Here is a 24,278-nt window from a genome sequence, read left to right as displayed (position 1 = left end):
AAAAATGTTTCATGAAAAAATTGTAAAAAAAAATTGTAATTTTTATGCCCAGGTACAGAAATAAATAAACATACTTCAAAAAGTGCTTTTAAAGGTTTCAGAATTTGATTTTACAGGAACAGCCAGAGGCTAAGCTTGTCTATTATTTTTAAATTGATTATTCAATTATTCAATAAAAATTGCCATCAACTGTAAAATTTTGAGTTATATCTGCATATAACCTCAAATACAGGTCATAAGCCATCTAGTTAATTTCTTTCAGGCAGATTGAAAAGTGTATCCATTCAGCAAACATGCTAATAGCAGGATCATATACTGTTGACAGTTAGTGAAATCGTTCCAAATCGTTCAACTTCACCTGAAACTTGAAATCAACTGGAGGTTTCAGCACAACTACATTCTGAAATACACATTGGAGGTAGCTTTGGAGGTAGCTGGGCTAAGATAAGCCTTAAGAAAAATCCTCACAAAAAGGTAACCTCAGACATATCCAGAATCTGTTAAGAATGCTTAAAAAGCAGAATGAGAGGTAATGTAAATTAAATATGCCAATTAGAGTGGTCAGATATCAGACTAATATCACACCAGACGCCGTCAAACATTAAAACATATGGGTAAGGTGTGATTTTACAAAAGAAAAACACCAGTGGTGGTATCTATATCTGACGCAGTACCAACATTTTTTGATTCCATGTAAACTTGTAATAAACATTTCTTTTTCCAACCTTAATAATTATAATAAGTTATAATATATGTTTTTTGCATAAATATAAATTATGAACAGAAACTAACCATCTCCCTGACTGATGGGGGGCAGGCTGCTGGCGTCCGGGGTGGAGCATATAACACCAGTGGTGGTGAGCAGGGCAGGGGTTTCTGTGTCCTGAAAGAAGCAGGAGTAGGCCTCGTCTTGTTGGAGACTGGGCAGACCCTCCACTGATAAAGCAATCTGAGTGGGAACAGACATTATGTGGAAGGATAGAAAGTAAAGAGATCAAACATGACTGTAGTGTTCCTCCTAAAGTGGGTAAAAGTAGAGTTTCTTTACTACAGCCATGGTATAAAACAATGCTAAACAGCAAAATGAGGCGCATGGCTTTTATATGAACTTCTCTGTATTACATCTGCTTTCTCTCCACGGCTGATGTTGTAGAGGCTGAGGCGCTGTATGCTGAGGCACTGCTGCGTCTGATTGAAACTCCACAACCACTGGCCCTGCAAAGAGCCTCGCTGGCACTCCCACCGCTGGCCACAACTGAAACATCATGGCAGGATTACACATAACAGGATCATAAATGGAGACATGAAAGAAGCAGTGGAGATAAAACTCAAACTCTGAACACCCACCGTCCTTCAAGGACACACCAACCGCAGTAAGGGTCTCTGGCAGAGAGACAGGACAAACAGTCCAAGTGATCTCCGCATTCTGCTACAGGACGCTTCTCTACCTGAAAATGACAGAAGAACAAGCAGAACTTAGATCCTCACATACATGAGAAACACGTCATTCTAAATGTTAAATAGCAAGAATAGCATATTCTCATATTTTCTTTATAAAGTCCAATTTTAGCAATGTTATTTTTACAAAACAAAAAGCTTTAACTTCAAAACAGAAATATATCAAATCTAATAATGCAGTGAGGCTAAAATTCACATAAGTAAGTGGAAGTAGAAAGAAATAAATGTTTTTAACTTGCTTGATTTCAAGCTTAAGAATTGTAGCTTCAATTAACTTCAAAGACATTTGATGATTTGTATCTCACTTTGTTGCAACATACTGAAGAGTATTTTTTAATTTTGTTTCTTAATTTGGACTTTAAATCTTTCTTAACACAATACAAACATTTAGAGATGTCTGTTTAGTCATACATGTCCCCTAGGGTTTGAACACCTTTGGGTTAGAGAAAGGCTTTACCCAGTTATCACATTCTTTTGCTTAGAGTAGCTACAGGTGGAAAGGTGGCTCAGAATATTGGGGTGGGTTGCCAGATTAACCCCCACTTCTGTTTGCCTTTGTGTCCTTATTGTCAGTTCACATTGAACACATTTTGGGCATCAAAGCATCTGATTCCAGCACAGATTATGTTTGAAGGTGGACTTTCTTGCTTAAAAAAAAAAAACGGTCAAAACTACAGTAGTAGCCATTCAAAATTTCCTCACTTTCCTTGATTGGCCCTTGGATGGTCCCCTACAATTTCTTTATAAACATCAATATTTGTACTAAAATATTCTGACTTGATTTGTGGACATTAAGATCTAAAGAGAAGCGTCCTCTCCTGATCAGATCTTGTTATCAGTAAAAGGGTGGAGTCAGAGTAGAGGTGAGTATTGGCATGAGTGTTGCGATTCGATACATGTCGCGATACTTGGGTCACGATACAATATTATCACGATATTGCAGTATCACTGTATATTGCCATATTTTCCCCAGCTTTCAAAATCAAATGATGAGATAAAACAGCAAGTGCTGTATATTTTCATCAGAAAATAAAGATTAGGTATTATTATCCATGTTGTTTGGGGTTTTTCTTCCACTGTGACTGCCTCAAATACAGATTTGGTGCTGCACGCACAGTTAAAGGGCTCCACAGCGCTTTCTGCCAGAGTGGTGGTGCAGAGGTAGCCCATTTTCTCATCAATGTTTTATGTAACCATTTTTTTTTTTTTAATCGATACTAAGAAGTGAAAGATTGATATTATAGTCCAGCCTCCAACTTCCAGTGGCTGGAAGTTGGAGGCTGGCTTTTGACTGGGAAGGGCCATTTTGAATGGCTTCTACTGTATATTTCTAAGTCATAAAGTAAATAAAACCACAGCGAAGAGCATCAAGGCTGTCGAAGTGTAAAAAAACTTGACCAGGATTTGACCCAGCATCCAAATTTAGTTTTTTAAGCGGTTTTGACGCACAAAACTCATTCAGTGTGAACGCACCCTAAACTTTTCACCTGCTTTGCCTCCTGCTAGTGGTCAGATGGCCAGATGCCGCCCAGCTGTGGCTAGAATGTCGCCGGCTGCCATCAGCGTGTGAAGTGCTGCTTGAATATAGTAGGTGACTGACTAAATGTACATACTAAAGCTGCAGTGTTAAAGTAACACTTTAAGAGTACGTTTGGTCCCACACTAAGTCAGAGTGGGACCAAATGTACACTTAAAGTGTTACTTTAATACTGCAACATTTAATGTGCAGTGTAAATTTAACATTACCATTTATAAAAACAAGTATAGACAGATGCTACAGACATTTTTAATCCTTAAGGTTAATCAAATGCAGTGAAAAATCAGGTATTTTAAGTTCAATTAAATTTAGCTTATTTATATAGCACCAATTCACAATATGTCGTCTTAAGCCATTTTCCAGAGACAGTAAAGTTAGTTCAGATATTGTGTGCTGAATATGAATTCCACCCAGATTTAAAGGGTTTTCAAGCTTTATTTCACAAATAACTTAGTATGAAGCCTTTTAAATCTCTAACTCTACATTTAAAAAGAGCAAAGCAGCCAGAGCAGCTTTGCTGAAACATCAATATTCTGTAATATGTCCTAATCCAAGAACAGCTCAGACCAAGACATTTTGATTCTACATCTGACATTAACCATTCAGAGTAAAGACCCGCAGTTTCCTCATCATCATTTATCAGCATCTACAGCGTCCCACACACACTCTGTAGGGAGCGTGCCAAGACAATACAGGCCATTTTTGTAGATCAATACTATTGTTAGGAATGACCTCACACCTCCTGCTGACTGCTGTGCCAATCTCACTGGGGTTAGTGACCTCTGACCTCAGCTGCCAGCTGGCTTCTCTGTTTTTTTGACATAGCTTGTAGTTTTTCTTGAGGGAGACGCAGCTTGAGGAAGCATGCATGAAAAACTCTGTCAAAGCATAAATTGATGAATGAGATTTCATGTTCATTCTTATTAATGAAGACATCTGGGTAAGTGGCTGAATAGAGGGAGATGGCCACATCTGTTATGATACACCTGCTGAATATTTTAAAAGAAGGAGGCTTGCCTGTCCCATGCTGTGTGTTTGTTTTTGTAAACTTACTGTATTTTTGGTCATAATGTAGATATGTGAGCCCTGATCGTCAAGAAGTAGATCACTGTGGATAGGGGAATTGGGTTGGATCGTTGAGTTTGCATATACCTCCACTGCCCCATTCTTGCCAAGATAAACCTGTAAACATGGGAAAAAAAATGAATTATTGAATTCAGAATCAGACATGAATATATTCGGCACTTTGGGTATGAACACTGACCTATAAAATAATTTTCTATTAACTGAACCAAATTATCCATTGGAGCATTCAGAACCAATGGATGCTAAACCTGATAAAAATGGAGAAGATGCTGGCGGACTCCCAGAGAACCCTGCTGATGCTATCTCCCCTCACTCTTCTCAACAATACTGCTTCCACTGTGGACTATTTCCAGCTCATAGGAACAACATTCTCTGTTAACCTGAGGTGATCCTCAAACATACCGTCTGTATGGAAGTAAAAGGCCTGCAGAAATTGTAGTTCCTTCAACAGCATTCCTGGAATAGTCATTCAGTCTTTTTTGTGCACATCTATCTCAGTTTGGCAGGCATCCCAAGTTCCAAAAACTCATTTCAGGGAGATGCTTACCCCCCGGGGAACAACAGACCAAACACAACACAAAACAGAGCAGTATTGTCCTTTTCTTTTACATTTTAAATACTTTCAATCATGTAGCCTTGAACATCGGTTGTGCTTCATGTTTTTCATGGGACTTCAGCATAAAGTGCACCTCGCCACGGTGTCACCATTCCTCACCATTGCCGGTTCTAGACAGGGGCCAACGGGGGCCAGAATTTCTAATGATGATATACACTGTAACAGACATGGTTACTGATAGGTCCTTTGGAACTACTTCATTCTTTTTCTTTAAATATTCTGTTTTACTAACTATTCAAAAACAATAAGGTGATAGCTTCAGTGGTACTGAGATAGGATCCCAGTTTTCATCTGCTTAAATGTCTTCCTCGAATTTTTACAGATGAATTTAACAGTTTTTCTTGAGTTCTAATTCAAATTTTATAGAAAACAGTAGTTTTAACTTAAATCAAGTCCAAAATATGTAAAATTCCAAAATAATAAATGTATATTAACCTAATAAGAAATAGAATTTCTATTGAACCTAATTGAAAAGAAATGTCACTTCATGCAGCTCTCTTAATATATTTGAATCTCTTGCCCTGATTATTTATATCATGCTTTACTGTGCCCCCATGAAAACATACTGCCCCCCCTGGCCCCCTGGTATATTTGGTCTAGATCTGCTACTGTTCCTCCCCTTCAATAGACGTGGATATACTTTAGTATATTCTGCTGTAAAATTAGTCCTATATATTAATTTTTTACTCGAGGATTCAACCTCTGCCGTTACACAGGATGCACAGCTTTGAGTGGTAACTAAGTGACTGTTAGAGAGTAACCCAGAGAAACTCATCGGACTGATCCAATCAGCTCTCTGACAATCAGTCGCCTGGAACGCTGGTTGAACAGAGCATCGCTTTGGACAGACACGCTGCACAGGTTTCACCAGAAACCTCCTCCCCACACCCCGCTCTCTCTTGTTGTTCCTGCGCAATTGAAGTAGTCCTTATCTGCACATGATGCATGAATTATTGCCTGCCTGCTCTCACCCGCATTAAAAAACACCACCTTGCAGAGTGTAAAATCCTGGCATCCGTGAACAACTATTGATATCAGGGAGACTCCCGGAACTTCCGGGAGACTTGGGATGTCTGGTTTGATCATGTAAAAAAACAGAACAGGTCCAAAATGCAACCATTAGGTCTACAGATAGGATCATTTGGACTGAAATTTTCCTCCATGCAATGCAATTCAGATCATTTCATCTGAGGGCACTGTATATAGACACCTCAGTCAGAATATCAAACAAGATCCAGTCCGATTGGTAAAAAAGCTTTATTTTCTTTCTTTATTTATTTATCTATTTTTTAACAGTGTCCTGAATGGCAATGTGGCAATAAGAATACAAGTTTTCTTTTCAAAGAAACCCAGCTGACTGCATCAGGTCATGGACTTGGAAGGATTCCCTCCTACTGGATAGGCATCGATGACCTGTTCAGGTCCACAGCCAGAAAAAGGGCAGCCAACATCTCTGTGGCTTCCACACATTCTGCTCAGAGGCTGTTTGAACTTTTACCTTCGCCATTAGTGCTACAGAGGAAAATTGCAAAGCTAAAAAAAGGAATTTTCTGGAATACCTTTAAAGGTATAGAGAACAATCTTTTATATTTATTTTCTGGGTGGATCATCTAAATAGTTGTCCTCCTAATTTTGTCAATCATTCTGGTGATATGTTTACATACGGTGGTCTTATGTGCTTGTCCCGTTAGCTAGCTTTTTCTGCACATGCGCACTTTCAGGCTATATCTGTGGTGAGCTACAGTTTCAGACAGTCATTGAAGCTCACCTTTCTCACCGCGGTTCTTTGAAAATGGCCAAGGGTCGTACCAGAAAAAGTGTCTACAAGTGTATGTGAAGAAAAGAAAGGCCTCAGAAGGGGCATATATATATATATATATATATATATATATATATATATATATATATATATATATATATATATATATATATATATATATATATATATATATATATATATATATATATTTCCCCCAGCCTTTTACTGTCATTACACTGTAACAAGTACAGAGCAACAAAATGGAATCTGTGCATTTAACCCATCCCCTTGAGTAGCAGTGGGCTGCCATTGTGGGGTGCCCAGGGAGCAGTGTGGGGTTAAGGGTCTTTGCTCAGGCAGCCAGAGTGGCAGTCCGTGGGGATGGGGCTCGAAACTCAGAGCCCTAACCACTAGGCCACCACACCCCAAAGCAGGCATTAGCGTAAAGGGTCTTGCCTAGGGATCCACACTGGCAGTTCATTCATGTTTGCAGGACGGGTGACTTACAACTTGAGCAAGCCAGCCGCTAAACTCTATCCTTCGAGCCAGATTTCACAAGCAGGAATGCTTTGCGCCACAAGCTCTCCACACAAAGCATTATGGGATTTGCTGTCACAGCATGCGTGCTGTTGCCATAGGCTGTCACTACCTGACAGCGGTGAATAATAACAAAGAGGGCACAGGCAATGCGTGGTGGAGGAAGAGTTACCTTACCAACGGGGAGGAAAAACCAGTCATCATCTGTCTGAATGGTCTGTTAACTGAGTTCACTATAAAGTCAACTATTTAGTTTCGGCTCTATATAGTGATTGAAGGATTTAGGGGTTAGGGCGGACGTTCGGGAACAGTAAGCTTGTGTGAGCTATGAGAACAGCATGCACGCTCTCTTGAGCGTGCATGAGGAGAAATGGGCTCTTGGATGGCACCCGTTTATTAGCCGTCCTATTGGGAGCGGGTACAGGGATGTGCATGTGCATTTTGAGAGAGGGCAGATCTTTTAAAAAAAAAACACGAAAATCCTCCACAATACCTTTAATATAGTCAAACAAATTTTGTCTGATACCGAAGAAATATTTGATATAAATATATATTATCTTAATATCTTAATCAACTATACCCCCCCCATCTCAGCAGAGAGCTAATGGCAAAACAAAGCAACACAGAGACAGTTTCCCCCCAGGGCTGTCTCTCTGTTGGACAAAATAAACACATCATCGTAAGAGTAGTCAGGGACTCTGTTAGAAAAATTAAGGTATTGTGCAATCTACCTTCCTCTTTTATTTATTAAGAAAAGTAAAGAAAAGATTTCATTTATGAAAATCGTTGTTCATTCTAGTATTCTACTATTTTTATCCAGTCCTCTTTAATGCTTTTTACATATCTTGGTGGTGGTTGTACAATTTTTTATTGTACAGAACAGAGTCCGATAGAAAACAGGCCACACTATTGCCCCCTTCTTTCGTTATTCTTATCCCTTTGACCACAATCTCTCTCAAAGTAGGACGGGATGAAAGTAAAACCGAAAAAAAACAAAAAAAACATTTGGAGAACTGCTCCAAATGACACAAAACTCATATGGGTGAGTAGAACATGATGTAATAACGTAAAATCAAAGGCCCAATTTAAAAAAAAAACAGTGTTCCCCTTTAAGTTGATTCAGATGCTGGATAGAATTTATTATCATTATTTTATTTATTTTTTTTTAAGTCGGAATACTCCACAGTGCTGCAGTGCTAAAATGCAATATTTGACCAAAAAAAAGAAAATCTCCTTGGCTTGCAACTGAAAGAAAATCAAATCACACTTGCACAGGATTGCAGGAGAAGTGGCCATAGATCGGATTATCACACAAACAAATCTAATATGAAGCACAGGAAGACACCTCTGGCATGAGTGATACCAAGCCTTCAAACTCTCATGTTACCTACTGTTAATAAGATCACTACGGATAAAATAAAGAATCCGTTGTCTTCCATTAGGAGGATGCACTCAACACATAATGGTAAGGGAAGTTCTTTGCAATGATTAGCAACTCAGAATAGCAACTGATTACTATGTTATATTCAGTAATTAGCATAAATGTTCGATTAGTCTGACGCAGAAGTGAATACAGACATTTCCAGTAACATTTCATGCCTATTAAGGGTGCAGAGTATTTTATTGACAAGGCAATTTAATCAAAGGCAGGAGAGAAAGAAAATCTGTCTTTTCAGGTATTGACTCTGTATAGGACTGTGGAAATTCTAAAAGAAGATCTGTTACAGATGCTCCACAGTTAATAAATTACTTGTTAACTTTCAAATTCTTTATAATCTTAAAATTAAATCGCATGCCTTCACAATATTATAGTAATTTCAAGGTATTTCTTTAAAGTTATGGTGACCTATCAACACAAACAGGAAACAAATGTAAAGCTAAAGGAAAATGTATACATGGTTTCAAAAAAAAGGGGGCAGGATCTGCTTGAAAGCATAGCTTCCAGTTGTAAACTCAACAAACCTGCCAAAGAAATCCAATTTTTCAAGTAAATCATGAAAAATATTGATGATAAAATCCGAAAATCTATATAGAGGAGCCAGCTACAGGTGATGCAAAAAAAAAAAAACATGAGCAAAATGTGAAAAGTAAGGCAACACTATGATTCTATGATCAGATGAAACCAAAATTTGCCTTAAGATTAAAATATGGCAAAGCACCATGTCAGAGGGAGTGCCCCACATCACCTAACATATCAGTGTGGAAACATGGTAGTGGTAGCATCATACTGTGGGAGGAAGAGGAAACAAAGAAGCTGGTCAGATATTCTGGGAAAATAGATAAGGGTAAACATGGAACAAAATACGGAACAAGGCATCTTAGAGACTGCAGAATTCTTAGGCCTGGGGTGGAGCTCCACCTTCCAGTGGCAGAATAAGCCTTAACATGCAGAGCCAGAGCTACAATGGTAAGATTTATTAATAGCAACATCTTGTCTTAGAATGCCAAAGTCAAAGTTGGGACTTAAATCATCAACCGGTCTGCAGAGAAGGTGATTGGCTGCAATCTTTCATCTCTCCAGGTTCTGCACGGAAGATTGTTGCTGATCCCTCACACCCAAGTCACAAAATATTTTATTCACTTCCTTCTGACAAAAGGCTGTGGTCCATCAGGACCAAAGCCTCACACTATGTTGATTAATGAAAGAAAGTAAAGAAAATCTGTGTTTCTTCCAGCATATAGAAGGAAACCCATAAGCTTTGTCATAATTCAATTACAAAACACAGCAAACCACAATTAAACTATAATACCATCAACAATTAGCTTTTTGTGTAGATGCATTACATAAGCTGATCAAAATATTAAAATTACATGCAGAATACTAACAATGTGAATAAATAGAGAAGAGGGGATGGAGGTTTAACAGGACTGCTTAAAGATTGTTATTTTCAGAAGCTATAATTAGTCTAACAAATAAGCCTAACTGAAATATATTTTATAATATATTGAATATAACTACATATATTGACCCAACATTTACATTTATATTATAAAGGTATACTTCAAGGTCACCCCTCACTATCAATTATAGTACAAATAAACCTCTTATATTTACAGCTGCAAAGCAACTGGGACAAGTAATAAGAAACACCCTGGCTTCCCATTTGATGAGTATTGATGTTTTCAATTTATGTAAAATCACTCTTGTTTATGAATCAATTAAGAACTAGACAAAGACTTTAATTATGTGTAGTTTCATATGAAAGCAGGAGTCAATGTGTAAGCTGCTTAGATATTTGAAGCTGTTGAAGGTCAAATCTCAAACGACGTACAGTAGGGAAGCCAAGCCGGTCTTAAGCTGAAGCCATGTTACGTTACTGTGAATAATCAACACTGTGTTTTTGTCTGTTTATTTCCTCTTTGTCTGTAGAGTCAGGGTGCTAAGGTTTGATTAGATAGCATTTTTATCCTTATACGTAGGGGCGGCCATCTTTGGACAAAGTTTTATGACCGTTTGTCCAGGCTGGGTCCCGCCCCCCGTAGCTGCTCCAGTGCTGCTACATTTTAATGCATTTCTAAGTTATTGTTCATCATTCACTGTAAAACCGAATGAAGCTTCACTTTCTCTTATAGCATCTAATATCTCTGAATCAGTTGTTATTCACATGTATCTGCTGCTATCCTAAAGAACGCCTTAAATGCATTAACCCATCAAGCCTCAAAACTTAAACATTCCTTGAGATTCTTTGAACTTTCAGTAGTGTTTATTGTTTCCATAGTTATAACACATAATAATACTGTAATAGTGATTTATTAGATAATAAAGATACAGAAATAAGTTTTTGCTCTGTTCGATTTTGCACTTTCAGGTGAACGAATGAATAACGATCCAAAAAATGTAATGTCTCATAACATAGAACAAATGGAAAAGAGGAAACTATTCCCCCTGGATGTAACGTATACATTTTGACAAGAAAATAAGCATTTTTACATTATTTTAGTAGTATGCGAAAGTGGTTAACAACATTACCAGCTGTGAAGAAGATGCGTAACAAGTGTGTGTTTTGTCTTTGCCCCTAAATTCACATCCACAAGTATATAATCTATTACCATTTGTTGGATCGACGAATATCATTTGGAGCATTTTTAAATATGGTCCAACCTTAGGGGATAACCATAGTGTAAATTACTTAGAGACAACTGGATTTCAACAGTTTCAGACATCCATCGTTTTTGTTAAAAGACTAAAGAACCTTGGTGAGTAAGCAGATGTCAGTTATAATCATTTAACTAATAATCATTACTGTAATTGAATGAATGCAACCTTGACTTGAATTACTGATAAATTAACTAGAATTATTGATATATTCATAATCTGCTAGTTAATTGCACAACAAAGCTTTCATAGAAATCTAAGTGAACAGTATTGTTGGATTCATAAGTTCATAATAGTACTGATGGCTTTAGGAGCGTGTTTTCTCTCTTTGCACAGCAAGCAGGAAAAAGGTTGTGTTGATTATGAAAGCATGGATCTATTAGGGCCTGACGGACAGAACGAAGATATTATTCATAAGAACCTGTCTGACAATACAGTGTAACCTAAAATCAACAATTAAAAACATATTAAAGTTGTATTATTTATCTTTTTTTTTCTTTAGTTTTTACAGCACTAGTGGCTCGTTTTTTAGACAGTAGGCTGACAGGAAAGGGGGTGAGAGACATGCGGCAAAGGACCACAGGTTGGATTCGAACCTATGTCAGCCGCGTTGAGGCCTCCGTAAATGGGTCATGCTCAATAACCACTGCACCACCTGCACACCTAGAATCATCCCATTTTTAATAACAATATATTAAATTATGACAAATTCATATTTCTATAGCTTTGGTCTTGAAATAAAATCGATTTAGGAAGCCTCATGTGGTAAATGCTCAAAAAAGGGAGGGAAATTTAGTACATTTCTTCAAGCTAATTGGGTATCGGCCTCCCATGTTGAGTTTTTAGCCAATCAAAGCAACAGTAGCAGCTTGGTTTGTTTCTCATACTAATGCTCGCTTCTCAAAATGAAATAGAGCATTCCAGCTTGGTGACGTGCTGACGTCATATACGTCACTGCATTTCATTGCTCCAAAAAATTTCTGTATCGAGGCAAATGCATCTGCTGGCCCCTGGCAGTGAGTCAATTCACAAACTTTGCAACAATCCATCTTACTTGCAAGGTAACAAAGTCTCCAGACCTTAAACCAAATGAGCATCAGTGGGAAGTTTTTTAAATCTTTGGATCTAATGGTGTAAAACAGTCTAACGAAACAGAAAAGGCAAACAACACATTATTAAGCAGTTGGTCATTTAGCTTGATCATTATTTCTCACTGGCTAAAACAGAAGAAATGCTATGAACAATTTTATTTCATCTTCAGAAAGTCAAAACTAAAGCCACTGCCTTTTGGCAGTACTTAAAACACAGAAACACGCCACCAAGATGTGTATATGGATACAGAGGGATTCGACTTTGTGTGATACTATAATCCTGTTATAACAGCTTGCCACAAAGGCTTACACAGAGTTCTGGTTTGATCTTCTAAGTATAATGACTAAGTCTAGCTCTACATTGCTCTCCATTCACTCCACACTACTTCTGACAAAAGAAAGCCTTAAAGAATGTGTCTATCTGCAGTTCTATTATCTTGATCCTGGACGGCAACAATTACATCTATGTAGATGTGGTTACATCAGGTTATAAGTATATTTTCTTACAACTACAGAGGCAAAAACTCTGACAGAAAAAGAACCATCCACAAGTTGTTAAAAACCACTTACTTTACTTTAATCTTTAAGGCAGAGAATACAGACCCTGAGAACAGAAAGTTCTTTTCTGAGCAACAGGATTATAAGGGTATGTTTAGGGGTGTGTGAGTCTGTGTTGGAATGCTGTGAATCAGAATCTTCCAGACTGCACATAGAGACTGTGGTGATTAGATGTGGGCCAGCTCCCCCCATCAAGATTGGAATCACTCAAGGTTTCAAACACTTAAAAAACATTTTATGGATGAATGAAGCTTAGAGTCACAGAGTGCTGCCTGTACATCTCCTGGTACTGCACACTGCTGATCAGCTGGCTAAAAGATGGCTACTACATTCTTCTCCTTTCTTATAAAGGAAAACCTTCTAAGACATTCTTTGTGATTCTAAAAGAGATTTTTCTTTTTAAAATGCATTAAAATCAAGTAAACTTTGCAAAGAAACTTAACCTCCCAACTCAGACGCCTCATGTTGAAGTGCACTAAAAAAACATTAATTAAGCACCAAATGCAAGATTAGTTGAAAAACAAACAAATTTAGAGGTGGTTTGTCACAAATTTTTAACACAATTGAAATCAAAGGCTAAACTGCGAGTTTGTTTTTCCATAAGTAGGAAAAAAGTCTAAAACACTATGAATCTGAATTCTTTTTTTTACAATTTCTTTGTGAAACCCATGACTTCTGTGAAAACTGGTAGTTTTAATTCTAAGGACAGTCAAAGATTTATAGTGATTAATTTTTCAGTTAGAATATTATTAAGAAAAATAAATTGAGCCTAGATTAAATTGTATTAAAGACAATATTTTCAAATTAAAATCTGAAAAGGGATACAAAGATTATTGTACTTTATATACAGAAAGCTATACTCTAATGTCAAAAGTAGGGTATGTTCACTCTGCAGACAAGCAGACAGAGCGGGAAGGCAGGGCTGTATGAACAGACCATAGCTCAGCATCAACTCTTGCAAGACTCCATTCTTTTGCAAAAGGCTCTTAGGGTGTAAGAACAGAACACTCCCTTAACGGGAAGAGTCTTGATGGATTAAATATTCCCACGTTGATGGTGATGAGTCAGGGATGTCTCCCTGCCTTAAGCCAGGTTCATGCAAAGGGGGGAGGGGTGAGTACTATACCTTGTGAAGAATTCCTTTGGCATCTCCAAGGAAGGCGATGCTGTGTCCCTCTCTGACACTGACTGCAACGGCGGTGAGACGGGCCGCGGAGGTTTGCCACACAGCTTTAGCTTCCAGGGGTATTTTGCTCGCCATGGGACTGGGGGTGTGGTCAGAACCACAAGGGTACGCATTGAGAGTATTCTGAAAAAAGGGTGTAAAGTTTGTTCAGTGATGCATAAACAAAATGACAGAGTGAATGAATGTAAAGGTACACCGTTACATTGTTTGAACGTTTTTAAAAGTATACGGCAGTAACTCACCATGGTTGCATACATTTTCATGATAAATTACAGCATCCTGTTGGCATAGTATTTATTTTTTCTTTTTACCTCTTTAAAGCCTTCCTGTGTATGTTTAGGAACACAACATCATATGACCAGGATCATGTAACTGGATGTGGACAATTGCTAAACAAGCCAAAGCAATGGAGCAGTGTGGAACTTTCAATCTAGTTGCACAAAAAGGAAAAGTGAAAGTTCCAGTGTAAAAAGGCACTGGAAGATATTTAATTCCACGAGGGATAAAACTCAAGTTATGCTGTAAAAAAAAAAAAAAAATGACTTATGGACTACACTAACGCTGGAGCTAAAGCTAAGGAAGAATTCCGATATTGATGCAAAGCTGATAGTCGCTTTAGGACATGTCCATGCAAATAGTGCTACTGATGTTAGCACTACTTTTAAGCTCTTCCCTCAGAGCTGTTGCTTTCCACAGGACAACAGAGTATGATGGGACTTATTTAGTATATTCATCAATGACCACTATCTGGCTTTCTGGTCGTTTAGTGGTACTTCTGATAGTGGTGCCACATCTGTATATAAGCTCTTAACAACCAGGGAAAGGGTTCTACCGAAGCTCAAATAGGAATATAAAGCAAATTGGTTAAGAAAGACTCAAATAATTGGCAAAGAAGAACAAAGGTAGAACTGGAGTACTTGTTTTAGGTTATGATTTGTTTGCATTTTAGAAGCAAACTTTTCATTGTTAAAGAACAAAACATGAATCTTCTTCATTTATCCTTGTTTTGTCAGTGCTCCACTTTCCTCTCATCAGCTCTTGTGCAACAGTTATTCTGCTCCCATCTTTGAGTTTCCTCCCATTCTGCTCCCTCTCCATCGCTGTCCTCCTATCTTTGTTTGTCAGAGCTCATTAGGGAAAGGAACACATGAGTTGGGGTTGCTTTTCTTTATTGATCACTAACGATCCCATTAAATGGTTCTGAGGGCTAACGGGATCAGAGCGACTGAGATCAGAGGAAGGGGCTTTCTGGACAGCTGCAGCTGTGTTAAACTGCTCCTCGGGCATCAGGGAGCTCCGAGTCTTTGAAAAGGAGCCTCATTACCAGGCCTCTATCCATTACTCGTTCTCATCATGCCAGCCCAGTCGTTCCTTGTTACTTTGCACTTCGTTGCATTTGTTTTACCTTATGCTGAACACTTAAGTGAGTCAATACAGCTAAGGTGCAGGCATTTTTCTCATGATGTATAGTGGTAATGCATTGACTGTGAACCTATACTTCAGCAAATACCTATAGCAGCAGTTAGAATTGTGCATATATTGATATATGTATGTCAGTTTCTGACTTTTAATAAGAATTCAATTAAAACTAATTTTTCTATGGTGGAATAAACATACTAGAACTAAACTAGATTCTAAAAATTCAAACTGGCTGAAATATACAAACATTTGGCTGGCTTTACCTCAAAGCATGCTTTTACTGCCATTAACTTATTGGTTACTTTCCTAGGAAGCAAAGTAGGACATTAGCAAGGAATTAAGAAAGTATGCACAAAGTTAGTGAGGTTAATCATTAGGACATTAATTCATGTAGTGTGAGTGTCCAACAACAACCACTGAAAATTGAAAGAGAAAAAAAAAAAAGATTCTCTCAGTTCTCTCAGCGGAAGGTTGTTTTCAAAACCCTACAGCTCTGAAATGTTTGTTTTCCCACTTCCACATCTGCATTTTTGTTTGGGTCCAAAAACATTTTTCTCGTGCATTCTTACCAGAGGGAGGCTGGCACAGCTGGACTTGACTTCGTACTCTATGTACGCCACCTCTTCTCTACCGTCAACCAACCCATTTTGGGTGTAGCAGAGGTCACGGGTGGAATCAATGTGCTTGTCAAGCTCATCCAGGGGGAAGACGCACAGGGCAGAGGAATCCAAGGGGCTGTTTGTTGAGCCAGTGCGGGTGGAGAAGACTCCCAGCAGATTTTCGCCTTGTTGGCCCGTACCTTGGCCCACCTGTTGCAACAAAGGTGTGGGAAAAAACAGGACAGTACATCAGCATGACAGCCTGCTAAGGGGAGAAGCTTGAAGAGGACAGAAATATGTAATGTCTGAATTTAAGTCTTTACCTGGGCTGCCTGAAGGATGTTATATTTCACAGGAGAAAATGGAGATCGACAGACGAGGGGAATTTCTACATATGAATAGTAGGAGGTGTCCTCCAGACACACCCGAGCCATGTAAGTCCGGTAGTCCCTGGAAACTGACCTGATGTCTCGCCGGTAAAAGAGGAAATACACATACGAGTGACGAGTGAAAGCAGTTACAAAATTATGATCATACTCCGACAGGCGTCCTGCAATGACGAGCTTGGCAGTCTCCTCATAGGAAAATATAGGCTTTGATGAGAGATGGCGTGTAGAGATTGGTGGGTGGTTGGCAGTGTAGCCCCTACCCACGTACATCACTGTCCTCTCTCCACCAGGAACTCTGACCACTAACCCAATGGTTGACACTGACGGGTCGTTGGCTGCAACATACTGAGTATCCACAGGACTTTCAGTGGAGAAGAGAACCTCCTTGATGGATCCTAGGCTTCGTTTTTGGCACAATCCCTGGTAGACACTGCCACATGTGATCAGCTCCAACGCCTTTGGGTCCACCAGGAGCAGCTTGTTGTGATTACTGGTTCTTCTAGCTTGGGGACAATTACTTTCAATGACAGGAGGAAGACATTCTTTGTTGTCGCTTACAGGACCGGTGGTCTCTTCTTGCTCAAGCCTGAGTCCATCTAACCCATCCAGCTGGAAGAGGTGATTCCTGGCTCCCAGGTACACCGTCCCCACAGCAGGGTTTGGGTGAAGCACCAGGTGCTGAAACTCAGTGTCATTGCGTGAAAACTTGGGGTAGGAGTGAGCATGGACGGAAGCCAATATGAAGAGAAGGACGAAGACAACAAGACAGAAGCTCAAAGTCTTCCCATGTAGCATTGCAAATGATCTGTTGGAAGAAAATATGAGAAAATAGAGTTAGACAAGCAGCTTCTTAAATGGCCAATAATGTTTACTAAAAGGGGATCAATCCCTCATAAAAGTGTGTAATTGGGACATGAATTGGTACATTATTAGCACATATTCAACACTTGGATTTTAGAGCTAAATTCTTAAAGTTTTGGGTCAGTTATTAATATATAATACATTATTGCTACATTGATCGCTAAATGATATGAAGTTCAACCAAGCAGATTTATTATACACATGTACACATGTTCAATTCCATTTCAGTATGGCTTCAGCAGTACCAGTTTGTAAGAGAGCATTAGGGAAAAAACATAATTAAGAAAAAGGAAAGTAGGGTGGACAATTTTTTGTTGGAAGGACATTATTTGCATGGGGGTGGGGGGCAGTGTGTAAGAAGTTTAATGCTGGGTTAGAATATGACAAAACATCTTAACCTTTCCACATCTGTCAGATCACTGATCATTTCAACCAGAATATAGAGAGAATAAAGAGGATAGTGTTACTCTAGAGGAGCTGCAGAAATCCACAGCTCAGGTGAGAGAATCAGTTGATTGGACTACAAGCTGTCATTTCACAATGTGGCAACAATGGAAGAATGGCAAGAAGAAATCTTTTGCTAAAGTAAAAGTTTGCCACAAACCATAAAGGAGGCACAGCTAGCATGTGTCTGGCAGGACTCTGGTTAAATGAGATCGGCAGAATGAGCAAACCATCATCCCTGTGGAACAAATACGCAAAGTCGTTCCAAGGCTCAGTGAAATGGACATTTGGAAGACATTTTGGAATAAACAGAATAATATTATTCCATCGACTGAATGCTGAGACCAAGAGATGTACTCCTAATTCAACATAATTCAATTTCACTTTATTTATACAGTGCCACTTCATAGCAGGCAACACAAATGTTATGGCCAGCTGCTTCATTATTGTCCCAATTAGAGGTTATCAGTCTCATAGAATGGCTTCAGATAGTGCCAGTATCACCAAGGTTGTTATCACCAAGTGAATCTTAATCCTAAAGTAATCTATCCATATGTTCAATATGAGCATATTTTTAGAAGTTCATCTATTGTTAAAAAAGCTAATCGGTACATTACTCATTATGAACAACCACTCCCAATAAAATCTCATATTCTGTCAACTAAATTTTTTATAAATTCCACATTAAATCCGTGTGACTAACACATGTAAAATTCACTTGAAGTAAAGCTTTCAAATAAAGTTTCTTTAAAAGGAAGGTAGGCTGTACATAAAGTAAATAAAAAGTATAATGTAGCTAAACATTAAATAAAACATAAGGTTTTAGACAAGAAAATGTTTTAGACAAGGCGGAAGCGGCTATTTTCAACGATAAGCTGCATATTATCAGCCATAAGAAACCTAATAAAAAGGTAAAGGAGGTGTTTATCAACCCATTCTACAGGACGGATAACCGCTAATAACGGCCATTTAATGGTTGAGTCCATCCAAAACGGGGTTATGGCAACATGTTTCAGGATACTTTAAAGAGAATTCCATCAGATCATACAGTAAGATTGGTGAAAAGTCTTACTTCCATGTTGCCACAGCAGATAATCAAACAGCCCCTACTATGTCAACTGTAACTTTGTTGGCAGCATCTCAGCTCATAATTTGATCCCAAACAAACACCAAACTAATCTGGAAGATCTCAAGAAAAATTTGCACACAGAGAAAGCTGTGGTATCTTGACAGACCAAAGAAGACTAAAATACAAATCTCAACTGTAAATCTCTCAAACCAGCTCCATCTTTCTTATCTTGTTTACCTCAAACATATTCCCAAACGATTACCAGCTGAACTGTACGAAATAAATCAAATTCATAAAAAGAGTTTTAAAACAATCAATCGCTGACTAAATTTGTTCCATCACAAAAGCCTGGAATCTGAAAAGGATTGGGTCGACTTTTGACAGCAGATGTAACCCTTCATCGCCCCATCAGCAGCAGAAGCAGCCATTATCTGACTCTGTTCCAAATGTCACTGTTATATTGAGTGTTTTCACAAAGCCAGCAGCCACAGCATCCTTTACATATGAAGCATTCAAAACATCAGCTCTCATTTCCCATTTTAACAGCCATCACTCAACACCTCTGAGGAAAGTGCTTCATGGACACTGAGAGCCTTTGCATTAGAGAGAAACTCTTTAATTATTGAGAAGATTTCACAGACCTTTCACTGACCTTAGTGAGAAAGGTCACAAAAATAAGTAAGTGCGGATCGGGCACACCTAAAAGCAAGGACATGAATGACACTTTGATGAATACTGGTGAGCATTATTTACACCTCAACACCCTGCATAATGGAAGGGAGGACGAATCTATGTCAGTGAGCGACTGATATTAAGAATAAATGTATTATTTTGCAGAATACACTTAAAGTGCAATAGACTACAAAGACATTAAGGATGCAGTAGCATGTCACCTTAGTGTCTACCCCCCACAGCTCCAATCAGGACAAAGATATAGGGGGGATAAAAGGGAGGAGAGTGGAATCCCTGTAAGTGGGAATGGGTTGGTTTGTGTGTACAAAAAGCAGGCACCGTACAGGAGCAGGTGCATGTGTCAGATGAGTGCATCTCTGGCCTCCTCTTTACTTATGCATGAGGACAATAAGAAGTATTATAAGAAATAACCCCCACGCCCACTTTCTATGGACGGGAGTCCTGGATTTGCTGGATGAGTGAGTGAACCAAGGATTATTCAGTCTGTCCAACAGGCCTGAAAACTCACACTGTCCTCTGAGACACCAGAGAGGTCTTTTTAAAACAAACAATATCCTGGGCCTAATGTTTTATTTAGGCAAAAGCTTGGTTTAGGAGAAGATGGGCTTTCCCTTTTTAGTCCCAATGGTTTGAAAAATGAAAGTCCCATTAGATATGAGACAAAGGTTTTCGTTGACCTTTTTCTTGAGCCTGTTAAAAAGTTTCTAGATCAAATATTGATTGAATACTTAAGTCAATAAAAAAGAAAACAAGTTTAAATTAGCTATGAAAGGCATAAATGGGCCATGCAAAATCCTTTGCATCAAACACTAAAAAAAACAATAAACCTGCTGGTGCACACAGACCAGAGCCACAGGATGATCATACAGTGTCTGCCTGACGTGGAATCCCAGTCACTCAACATAATCTGATGCAGAAAATGAGTTCTAGGGCACAACTTTGCCCGCATTAAAGCACTGGATGCATTTCAAACATGCAGGGAAGCGGACACAGAGTGAAAAAGAAAAAGTCTCCCACACAGTTTCTTCATATTCCTTGGATGAAATCTCAAAACTTTAAAACATCCCTATTTACTCCCTTAATGCCAAAATATAGGCCTGTAATGTGAAAGGATCAATCTGTGTGATAAGAAAAGTCAGAGGGATCAGTAATGGAAGGTCTGTGGTTGGTTGTTTATTGCAGAACTAGGATCTGGAAGAAGCTATAAACATATCATGATGTCAAGCTTACAACCTGAGAATGAGGTGTTTAAAATAATAGTTTGCTGACACAAACTGGAGTCTGCTTTGTGAGCCACACTTTGAAAAAGACATTCTGAAGAACTATTTCTGTAAATCTGTAGAGTTTCCAAAAAAAGAAGCATATAACTGAAACACGTCGTTATGCCTAAATTACTACATGAACATTGAAAACACACATTTGAGTCATTTAATATTGCTTAACAGTCATCTTTTATTCAATGTTTAATTCTTTTTTTTTACTTGGGTACAACTTGGGTTGTGCCCTCAGTTGGTTTGTAATGATGCAACAAAATCTTTTTACTGATGGTCTGGTTTTCTTTTAGTGATGCTTGTTGCTGTTTTTTTTTTTTTGCCAACACATTTTGATTCATGGTAGCAAAAGAAAAAAATGCCTGTTTTTGATCTTCAGCAACTTTCAAACTGAAACCGGTTTCTTTAAGAGAGCATGAGAACAACTTCAGATTATTCTGACTGCCACTCTGTGCAGGCATCCTTACCTGCTCTTTGACCGGCCAATGTATTTATAGCCTACAGTGATCCTCAATGCCATGGGAACTTCCTCTTACCAACGAGCTACCATGACAATCTTTCCTACTGTATGTGTGGTGAAAATAAATAGGGAAGAAATAAGGCTGCTCCATAAAGAGACAAAATTGGAAGTTCACTCTGGGACATTGCTCATGATGTTGAAGACCTTTTAAGGGCTTTGCCATTAATTCATCTACACAACTGCTCTGAACGATGCAAGGCTATTTTTTTTTAAACATCTGTTGAATGTTGTGAATACTGCTACTTTATCAAACAGCAATAAGCTAGGAGCAAAATAGCAGCACCACTATGCAGAAAAGCTGAATAATTGCTGTCATGCTCCCTATAAACAATTCCCATACTTCATCTGCTGTATGTGGTATGCAGAGTGTTACACCATGGTGACAGAGCAAGGAGCTAAAAATAGCCTGTGGTTGGGAAGAGAAAAGAGAGTCCCTACTGAAATATTAAGTAAACATTCACATCAAAACATATGAAGGATTTCCTGTGTCCTCAACAAGCTTTGAAAAGCCCTTCCCTACAAGATATTATTATTATTAAGTATTAGATATTATTTTTTTTAGCCATGTTCATCACTTTGTTTTAGTTGTAGCTGTTTTAAAGTGCTATATCAATAAATATAAGGATGATGATGATGATACTGTCTTGGCAGCCAAACAACTTGGTAAAATAAATAAGCATCCGGTGGCTGCTAACCAATGAGCAGAAGTTAAGCCCTTAAGACACACCCCTCCTCATTTGCATAATAAGGCAGACATGCTTACAGAAATGTAAAAACAGGCAGAAATAAATAGCATGGAAGAAATAAATAGGGTAAAAAAAAATACAAAGGAAGAATAAACCAAACAAAAATATTATAACATGCACATAAATAAATACTTAAAGAAATAAGTAATATATAAAGTTGAAGAATATAACGGACAATAAATAAATAAGGTAATTATTACAAACATAAATAAACAAAGAAGATAATCAAAAGAGAGATATATATATATTTATGTCTCATTGTATAACTTTATTTTTACCTACATTTATTTGTTTGTTGTATTTTTGTGGGGGTAATTAATTGTATGCCAATTTATTTTTGGAGCATTTATTTATTTCTGTATTTATTTTTATTCGTGGCAGGATTGGTCCTCCATAGTTAGGTACCAAACAGGAATTACGCATACTTGTAGAGCGGATGTACATTTGACCAATCAGATGCCTCCTGTCTGCGTCACTGTCTGCAGTCACCTAAAAATTTTGGAGAGAAGCACCAGAGTGTCTGCGGAAGGGGCAGGTGTGACACACATGCAGACAACCTGGTTTCTGAGCATAAACCAGCCTTAAGTCATGATGGTTGACATTTCAGAACCGAACTGTTGGGAAACAGACGATTTGCATTTTTCTCTGAGCTTCGGGAGCTTTAGATGCTGACTGGAGGTGAGAGCTTCCAATAGAAGACTTTTCCCTGATGTGAGGCTGGAACAAAGAAAACCCCCTACTGTGTTTCGCCATGTTAAGCTGCTAATTGCTGGAGGGAACACAAACTTTCCAAAATGGACCTGGGCAGAGGTACCAAGTCTGGCACAGTTAAGAGACACATTCTCCAGTTAATATGTCTTTTGATTAATTTTGATAATTTCATGTGTTTGTTGAGTAAAGACAAAGCTAACAGGATGGACCGCATGGTACACTATGCTAACATGTTTGATCTGCTTTCTTTATGAAGTTCAAACAAGCTCAGATTTAGACTTACACTCAACTTTATTTTAGGGATGCACCGATCCACTTTTTGACCTCCGATACGATACCGATATTTGAAGTTTAATGTGCCGATACCGATACCAAAAACAGCACTGACTTATTACCTAAAAAATAATTTTATTGTGTGAAAAAAAAAAAAAAAACTGGGATCATTCTTCTGTGCATATGATTTGACTTCCCTTTTCTTAAAAAAAAAAAAAAAAAGGAAACAACCCAGATATAAATGTTATGACTCATTTTTTTAACAACTGTGCACAAAATCTTAAACCAAAAGTTCTCTGACTTGATCAACATTTTTAAAAAAGTGTCATTATCAAGTATCATCTTTGTGATTTTTTTGGCCTCTATACTGTTACTGTACATGGAAAAATTTCACTTCTTTCCTTTGCTTCCAAAGAAGTTAGCTGCTTCCCGCTGCTTCCTTTTTGTTTGCCGAGTCCGATAATCTTAGCATGTTCCTTGTTATGAAACTTCTGGAGGTGTTTCAATAAGTTGGTGGTGTTATAGTTTAAAGATTTAACACCGCCCCTCGGAACATTTCTCCCACAAATATTGCACGTAGCCATTGGGCTAGTAGGCTGAGAGAGCTTCAAACCTCCACACCGCAGATTCTTTCGCTTGCTCCATCATAAACAATATGGCTGTGTTGTGTTGTTGTGCTGCCGCATGACGGCAGAGCATAGCATAGAGTTAGAATTAATAGATCGGCCCCTATATCAAGTAAATTGTCACCGATACCAATCTGTTTTTTTGTTCATTATATCTGGACCGATACCGATGAAAATATCGGATCGATGTATCCCTACTTTATTTATCTGTTGGGATTACTCCTTCAGGGTATTTCTGGTTCCAATAGCTTATATAGAGTACAAAGACTTAAAGCAAGATGAAATTAAAGATAAAAATACGACAGTCACTATAATGAGAGTGTATATAGTACAAAAAAAGCATAAAAAAGTTGTAGTTTCCTGGAATATGTTTCCCTTAGATATAAATATATCTGCACAGCATAGAGCTAAGGGAAGACTAGCAATGTAGAAATGTACTGACAATATAAATAAGTGAAAATTAAACCAACTACAGCTTTACTGCACTTAGGGTTTAAGCACTGATATATCATTCATGTTCATGTGTTTTCTCATATGCTCATTACATTTTGATTACCAAATTATAACAAAAGTCAGTTAATGGGAAACCTCATTTCTGCTCGCTGTTAGCTCACTCAAAGTACACTAAGAATAAATCTAAAGGTTATTGATTTCTGATTAAGCAAATAATTTACTAAAACATGGTTTGGGCAAGTACTGTTGTATTCACATCGTGGATTTGCATTGTGAATTG

General features: G+C 38.2%; 1 protein-coding gene across 1 annotated transcript in view; it reads right to left on the bottom strand.

Annotated features, from left to right (window-relative positions):
* Positions 1-24,278, bottom strand: part of LOC119773513 (plexin-B1-like) — a 99,715-nt gene that overhangs the window by 33,478 nt on the left and 41,959 nt on the right. The window contains exons 2-8 of the mRNA XM_038270497.1: positions 16,266-17,136; positions 15,913-16,152; positions 13,865-14,047; positions 4,049-4,177; positions 1,348-1,448; positions 1,123-1,255; positions 793-949 (exon numbers count right to left, since the gene is read on the bottom strand). Of these exons, the coding sequence (XP_038126425.1) occupies positions 793-949; positions 1,123-1,255; positions 1,348-1,448; positions 4,049-4,177; positions 13,865-14,047; positions 15,913-16,152; positions 16,266-17,126 (1,804 nt within the window). The 5' untranslated portion in view covers positions 17,127-17,136. The remainder of the gene's footprint in view (positions 1-792; positions 950-1,122; positions 1,256-1,347; positions 1,449-4,048; positions 4,178-13,864; positions 14,048-15,912; positions 16,153-16,265; positions 17,137-24,278) is intronic.

Source organism: Cyprinodon tularosa, unplaced genomic scaffold (genome assembly GCF_016077235.1).
Source record: "Cyprinodon tularosa strain WSP-4 unplaced genomic scaffold, ASM1607723v1 ctg762, whole genome shotgun sequence".
Classification (NCBI taxonomy): domain Eukaryota; kingdom Metazoa; phylum Chordata; class Actinopteri; order Cyprinodontiformes; family Cyprinodontidae; genus Cyprinodon; species Cyprinodon tularosa.
The sequence above is the reverse complement of the archived record's forward strand: the minus strand, read 5'-3'. Positions and strand labels throughout refer to the sequence as shown.